The sequence below is a fragment of the Nelumbo nucifera genome, chromosome 1, assembly GCF_055504915.1.
Source record: "Nelumbo nucifera cultivar China Antique chromosome 1, China Antique-T2T, whole genome shotgun sequence".
Lineage (NCBI taxonomy): Eukaryota > Viridiplantae > Streptophyta > Magnoliopsida > Proteales > Nelumbonaceae > Nelumbo > Nelumbo nucifera.
Genome location: NC_142649.1, coordinates 174292562 through 174300275, shown reverse-complemented (window position 1 = coordinate 174300275; position 7714 = coordinate 174292562). Strand labels below are relative to the sequence as shown.

Genomic DNA, 7714 nt, shown 5'->3' with positions numbered 1-7714 from the left:
ATGTCATGCAGGCCATACCACTACAGCACCACTTGAGTCTTGAGTCTTGACCGAAACCCAGTAGTAGTAGGCTGCTTTGGTACTTAGCAACCTACCGAGTTAATTTGTCTCACATAAATCTCTTGCGCGATTCACGGTGTCAACTATCGTAGGACAACTTAATACGGTATCATGAGTGTCATACCTCTTGACTTCTCTCGCCGTTTTTTTATTGTTTTCGGGACTCAAGTTGCTAGTACGTCGTCTTGCGACGAGACTGTGGAGGGGTCGTCTCGTCGCCGACTGTGGCGGTCGGTGGTTTTTTATGTAATTAATTTCCACTTCGGATGGCAATCTCATTTATAAAAACTCTTGAATCTAGGAGCCGTTTTGGGGAAACGCGTAGCGGATCCGATTATTTACCGCGAAAACTGTAGAATTTACCGACGAAGACGTAAGGAACACACAACGCTACCGGATAAAAAGCTTGCGTTTGCAAAATTCCACCGACAACAGTCATCGGTTTCCAAGTGCAAACAAACGCCGGTCGGTCATAGTGAAACCCGGCAAAGGGTATTTTCGTAAATTTACATTACAATTAGGCGTCGTAATCTTTTGATACAGATAAGAAATTAGGAACTGGACTCTCTCTATATGTAAACTCAAGTGGGGAAATGGAAATCATTCTGGTCTTGGATTCGCAGGCCAATCAGAGAAGTAGAGAGGTGATTCAGGTGAAAAGAAAAAGCGGAGACGGAGAGGTGAAGCCATGGAGCTGGAGGGGTTAAGATAAAAATATATAAAATAGAATAAAAGGGAAGGGAGGAGAGAAAAAAGCAACGACAGCGAAGCAGGAGGCGATGAAGTAGCGTTATTTAAGGATTTTTTTGGAGGATGAGAAATCTGAGTTAATGCTTCTTCTCTTTATTCGAGGTCACTCCTCTTTGTTCTCTCTCTCTCTCTCTCTGCCTCTCTGGTGGTTCCTTCAGGCTGTTCGAGAATTAGCTAGATCGGTTGTTTGATCGATTACAGATAACTCGCGCAGCCCGAGAAGGAAAGTAGAGAAGAGAGTCCTGAACCGCCAGACCAGATAGGTAATCTTCATACGTTCGTTCCCCTCGCTTCTTTGTTATGCTTTGCAGCTTTGTAGTAAGTTTTTGGTTTTGGTGGTCTCTGTTGTGGAGCCTGAACCTCAATTGTTTGACTTTGATCTATCTGGTTAGCATTTTCTTACTTCAACTAGGATGGTTTTGGTAATGGGTTCCTCTAAATTGGGTTATGCTGAGATGGCTTGGCTTCAAATTTCGTTTGCTGCATAGATCTCATCCTGGGTTGAATTCTAATTTGAAAACAGGTCTCCTTCCTTTTTATTTTGTTTTCAGTGTACATTGTAGAAATCAACGGGAGTTTTGATTCAGAATTTTTGGGAGTTTACAACAGAAAGTAACTTTTAGTTGTTTCTCTTGGAATGCGGAATGTGATATCTACAATCGACTGGATCCTTGGCTTGCTCTTGTTCTAGCTATGACATGGAGTATTTTTGCTCTTAAATTTAGTGTTCACGCACTCATTGTTCAAATATATGCTGTTTTTTCTGTTTTTTTTTTTTCCATTACTATCATCATTTTGCATTATTTTGATCATAAAGCTTCCTTGTATCCCTTAAAAAGAGTGAAGAATTTCTATCATTATCTTATAATAATTTGTATGCGTTGATTGTGGGAATTGGATCGAAATAGTGTGACTTTTCTTCTTTGCTTTTTTTGTTTTTTCTTTTCCTTTTAAAGTAATATGAGAAACACTTTTTCTTTCTTTTTAAGATTTTAGAGAGAAGTGATTGGGTAACAGGGTTTTAGTTATCACTTATCAGTGGAGTCGAATAATGATAACTTTCTTGTGTATGAAGAAATGATTAAATTATCTACATATACATGTGATGCATCAATACCTTTTTTTTTTTTTTAATTTGTTTGCTTTTTCTTTTCTTTTGGCTTTGTTATGTGAGATCACCGTTTTCTTTCTTTTCTTCTTGACTTGGTGGGAAGGGCCGTTGTGAGAGTACCCAGAAATCATCCAATTGAGAGCAAGATCATGAGATGTTTAAAAATAGAAAAGGGAAACAGAAGACAAAGGAGGAACTATGAATGATGGTTGTTGCTACGTTGTAACCTTGAATATCGGCATTAACCCGTATATTTTTCTTTGATTACTGATTTTCTATAGTATTCTTTTTCTTTTTCTTTTCTGCCTGTGATTCTGTCTCTGGGTATTCATGGATCGATGTCTGATCTGGTTCTATGTTGTTTTAGAGGTGGTGAATGTTCAACCTTTGGATTATCCCATAAAGGCAGTGTACTCTACATTCCTGTTTTTATTGCAGTCAGCTTGATTCATAATAAGTGCATACATGTTAAATGATGGGTGGGCTTCGTTTTTTTAGCTTGTTTCTGGACTCTGTTCTACTTATTCCCCTTGATTTAAGGTTATGAGGATTAATTTATTTTTAGAAATTTGTTGCCTGCATATGGTAGCACCTTTGGTGGGAAGAAATTTGTTAGATTTGCGTTGTAAGAATGTTTGTACTGAATGGAGTTATGTATTTGAGGCAAAATTTGGCCTTTATGATAAGGCTAGCTTCTTTTAATCTACTTATCTGAGATTTAAATGAACAATTTCTATCACTTTTTTGTTGAAGTTCTTAAGCTTTGATATAATTATTATATTGTTGGATACTTTAGACTGTAGTTGCTCCATTAGAAATTTGGATTGTTCTGTTATTGAAGGCAACTTCTATGATACCTTAAAATTTTTAATCAATCAGAAACTCTCCTGAATTTGAATGAATACCAGTAAATTGGTTTCCAATTGGAGATTATACCGAGTGATTGGTGATCAGCTTTTTGGTTATCATAGTTGGATTCATTATTGAAACTGTCATGGTTTTTCCCCCTCTGTATTAAAGAATCTTCAACCAACCTATTGTGGTTCAATGTTCATCCCTATGTATAAGTATGCACTAATAAATTTGTAATGGAATATGGCTTTCATCAAAGACAGCTCTCCAGGTGTCAGGTTCCTGCTATTATGTGGCTTAGGGTTTATCTTCTTGTCCACTGCAGGTATTTGGTTGTCAGAGGAAACCATGAAGAACAAAGATAAAGATGGAAAACCATACCCTGAAAAAAGTTCCAGGGTGATTCCTATGACTTTAACGTTGGTTGTACTATGTGGACTTTCATTCTATCTTGGTGGTATTTTCTGCTCTGAGAAAAACAGATTCCTTGCAAAGGATATCACTAAGGATGTCACAAGACCAGTAAAATCTTCAAAAGAAGTTATATCTACTACTCTTAAAGTTGATCCAGTCTTGTTCCCTGAGTGTGGCATTGACTATCAAGATTATACTCCATGCACAGACCCAAGGGTATTTCTTGACCTCTGAATTCATTGTTCTATAGCTCTTGCTGATCAGGGCCCAAGATACAAAATATCTATTTGCTTATGTTGGAACATATTTTTTTTTTTTGTTATTACAGAGGTGGAGGAAGTATGGTCTCCAAAGGCTTACTTTTATGGAACGTCATTGCCCTCCAGTGTTTGAAAGGAAAGAATGCTTGGTTTCTCCACCAGATGGGTACAAGCCACCAATCAGATGGCCAAAGAGCAGGGATGAATGCTGGTATAGGTACTGTAGCTAACTGTAGTTGAATCCTGCTGGTTCCTTAGTTTTTCTTCTGGATTACTCTTGAGTAAATCTTGCTAAGTGCACCATTTATATCATTTCAGAAATGTGCCCTATGATTGGATTAACAAGCAAAAATCTAATCAAAACTGGCTGAGGAAACAAGGAGAGAAATTCCTTTTTCCTGGTGGAGGTACAATGTTCCCCAGAGGAGTTGGTGCTTATGTTGACTTGATGCAGGAGTTGATTCCTGAGATGCAAGACGGAACCATCCGAACTGCACTTGATACTGGGTGTGGGGTAAGTACTTTTCTCAGCCTAAGTCCTAAGATTGGGGGGGGGGGTGGGATTATGGAGTCTTAAGATGGCCAAAATTTCTAAAACTTAAGACCTTGGGTAACAGTGAGTGTGAATCTGATTTGCCCCTGTTTGCTGCTAGCTAATATGTGCAATTTGATAACTAATGCATCATTTAAAAAAATTTCTTTTTAGTTCTTTATGCAAGTTATTTTATTTCCACCATGTCAGAGATGTTGACGAGTGATAAAATTTTATGCATGCTCTCATTGTCTGTTCTCCCTCGTCTGTTTTATTCAAGCATGTTTTACTAGATTATCATTATAGATAGACAAAGTGCTAAATAGTCATATTTTGCTAAAGGTAGGCCAATTTCTTCTTGAAGACGTCTTGGTTCGTGTGGTTATAGTTAACAGGTTCAATTTATTCCTTTTCCAGGTTGCTAGCTGGGGAGGTGATTTGTTAGACCGTGGGGTTCTCACTGTCTCTCTTGCGCCAAGAGATAACCACGAAGCTCAAGTTCAATTTGCACTTGAACGTGGCATCCCAGCAATTTTGGGAATAATTTCTACTCAGCGGCTTCCATTCCCTTCAAATTCATTTGATATGGCTCATTGCTCAAGATGCCTTATCCCATGGACGGAATTTGGTACTTTCATTTCTTGAAATCCTTCAAAGTACTATTGAGAAATTTTAGTTGATTTGACTCTTATGAAAACTTAAATTCAGATCTAATTACATGATCAAGCAGAAACATTTGTTTCATTTGATGCTGTTTTGCACTTATTTCTTGTCAGAAAAAATAAGAATATCTTTGTTTCGGACCTATTTGTTCATTTGAACCTTCTTTTTTAGAGGAAACTCAAGGTGAAGTTACCAACCGGGTAGATTTTTAGGAAAGTGGTACACACCTACTAGCTTCCTCTGGTTAGAGGTTTCACAACTGGAGGACAGTATCCATCGCCCCCTTTTTAGTATTCCAAAAAATATGAGTGAATATAGATGGTTGCCAATGGGTTTAAACACCTTGTATTGGTGATGGCACCTTGCCTTATTGGTGTTTTGGTTATCATAGAACATTACTTTTTTTTTCCTGCTATGTAAACTTCATTAGGTTAATTTGATAAAATAATTTGTTTTTGTCCAACTGATTTGTGCTTGTCACCATATTGCCATTTTGTTGCTTCACTACTGATGGTTATTGGCTTGCTTCTAGGTGGAATATACCTCCTAGAAATACACCGCATACTCCGCCCTGGTGGCTTCTGGGTTCTGTCTGGGCCACCAGTGAACTATGAGAACCGGTGGCGAGGATGGAACACAACTGTGGAAGAGCAGAAAGCAGATTATGATAAACTACAAGAGTTACTGACATCCATGTGCTTCAAATTATACAATAAAAAAGATGACATTGCTGTATGGCAGAAATCTAAAGATAATAACTGCTATAATAAGCTTTCTACCCCTGATGTCTATCCTCCCAAGTGTGATGATGGTACTGAACCTGATGCTGCATGGTACACTCCTCTCCGCCCTTGCGTTGTTGTTCCAAGTCCAAACCTTAAGAAGCTGGGGTTGAAGTCACTCCCAAAATGGCCTAATCGGCTGCATGTAGCCCCTGAACGCATTGGAAGCATTCGTGGCGGAAGTGATGGTTTATTCAAGCACGACGATGACAAATGGAAGATGCGGGCCAAGCACTACAAGAAGCTACTTCCTGCAATTGGGAGTGATAAGATAAGAAATGTTATGGATATGAATACAGCATTTGGAGGCTTAGCTGCAGCCTTGATTGATGATCCCCTGTGGGTTATGAATGTTGTTTCTTCCTATGCTGCCAATACACTCCCAGTGGTCTATGATAGAGGATTAATTGGAACATACCATGACTGGTAAGTCAATTGCATATAATTGGTTTATTCAGTTACTGCATCATCAAGTACAGTTCAATGAAGCTTGATATTTTTGATCCATACTGAAGCTTGATATTAACTTTTCATAGATTTCCTGTGACATGCTTGTCAGTTATGAGCTGAAATGTGTTACATTTTTTAAATGCATTATTCTTTTCTTACCAAAAAAAGCGTTATTCTTTCATCACTTGGAATATGTTACATTTTTAAATGCATTGTTCTTTTTTTTTTGATGAATAAAATGCATTATTCTTTCATCACTAAAGAGTGTTAACTTCGCCATTTATTGGCAGGTGTGAGGCATTCTCAACATATCCTCGAACATATGATCTCCTTCACCTTGATGGGCTTTTTACTGCAGAAAGTCACAGGTAGAAGACCCTTTCTTTTTTCAAATTTTTCTGTTAAATCTTCTTGTAGTTTCTTTCTGGAACATGGGTTCATGGGCCCTAGATCTATGTTTGCTAGCAGTAGTGGGAATGTGGAATGGGGACCTTCTTGTTAAACCATAGATGCCAATCTATGGTTATTGATTTGTTGAAGGTTGTTCACCCGCATGCTTATTTATTTATTATACCATGGTATTTGTATGCATTCTGATAAGAAATACATTGGAAACAAGGATTGGATGCCAAACTCATCTTCGACAAGGTCTATATTTCCCAATTCTGATGACATTGGTTTCCACTATGGCAGATGTGACATGAAGTATGTGCTCCTGGAGATGGATAGGATTCTGCGTCCAAATGGTTATGCAATAATTCGAGAGTCCAGCTATTTTATGGATGCCTTGACAACCATTGCCAAGGGGATGAGGTGGAATTGCAGGAAAGAAAACACCGAGTATGGTGTAGAAAAGGAGAAGGTATTGATTTGTCAGAAGAAGCTATGGTACTCTTCTAGCAAAGAGTCTTAGATAAAAATAGCGTTAACCCAATGAAAATAGAAATCGCTGGGAAGACTTGTAGAGGAAGTGAGATAGAAGCATATAATTCAGTGAAAGTGAAGATGGAGGTCGCACAAAGTTTGCGGGTACACAGAAGATTTCAAACTATAAAGCCGAAGCCATAGAAATCAAAATTGGAAGTTTATTTCCTAAATAATCTGATTCATTAAGGTCTGGTCCCTGATACAAGTATATTCTTTAAAGGCAGTCAACAAAGAGTAGAAACATGTAATTTTTCTTTTATTCCTTTACTCTTTTTTCGCTCTTTTGCCTTTATTTTCCTATGATAATTTGGGAAATTAGGAAGTGTAATGGATTTCAAGTGCTTCAAGTCAGCAGCATTCGCTTATCAAAAAAAAAAAAAAATGGTCAGCAGAATTTGCTTTTATATGTTGGGTATTTGCTAAAATGCGCTTGTGTCCATATTAAGAGTAGTTTCTGTGAATGTGAATTTTTCCCCTCAATTGTCAAATCTAATGTTAATCTAGATTGTCAAATCTCAAATGTTAATGCTACAGATGGAGCGTGTCATAGGGTGTTCTTTGATGTGAATTGTTTTTCTTTTTGCCGGCTCCAAAAAGATCAAACAAAACCAGTTGGTTTGAACTTGATAACAAATATATTCTGTACAGAAAACAAATTCTTGAATGTGTTTTTTGTTTTCAAAATCGAAACTTGAGGTGGTGTTCGGTATTGATGCTGTTTTCTCAGAAAATGTCATCACATTGGTGCCATGTCAGAAAAAAGTGGTGCTTCAGAAAACGGTTCTCTTACTTGATATCATTTTTCTAGAAAAAATGTTGTTCTAAACCACATCTTGGAAATCGGGAAAGTGTGGTACGAAGAAATACCATCTTGGGTGTAGGATAATATAGACCAATGCTGAAAATGGTTATA

The 7714-nt window shown here is 37.6% G+C and overlaps 1 protein-coding gene across 3 annotated transcripts; it reads left to right on the top strand.

Moving 5' to 3' along the window:
* Positions 1-981: 981 nt before the first annotated feature.
* Positions 982-7205, top strand: ERD3 (S-adenosyl-L-methionine-dependent methyltransferases superfamily protein). 3 transcript variants are annotated; one of them, XM_088895323.1, is made up of 9 exons: positions 982-1073; positions 1362-1513; positions 3099-3403; positions 3516-3664; positions 3766-3961; positions 4397-4607; positions 5175-5850; positions 6165-6242; positions 6568-7205. In XM_088895323.1, exons 2-9 carry the CDS (start codon positions 1504-1506, stop codon positions 6785-6787), a joined length of 1845 nt encoding a protein of 614 aa, XP_088751449.1. In that variant the 5' UTR covers positions 982-1073; positions 1362-1503; the 3' UTR covers positions 6788-7205. The 3 variants fall into 3 exon arrangements, with proteins under 3 accessions (XP_088751449.1, XP_010255768.1, XP_010255769.1); XM_010257466.3 differs by lacking the exon at positions 1362-1513; XM_010257467.3 differs by lacking the exons at positions 982-1073; positions 1362-1513 and adding an exon at positions 1636-2169.
* The last annotated feature ends 509 nt before the right edge of the window (positions 7206-7714 follow it).

Coding starts and splice junctions, on each gene's coding strand:
- ERD3 (XM_088895323.1), top strand. Junction 3,665..3,765: donor AGGGATGAATGCTGGTATAG/GTACTGTAGCTA, acceptor ATATCATTTCAG/AAATGTGCCCTATGATTGGA. Junction 4,608..5,174: donor TATCCCATGGACGGAATTTG/GTACTTTCATTT, acceptor GCTTGCTTCTAG/GTGGAATATACCTCCTAGAA.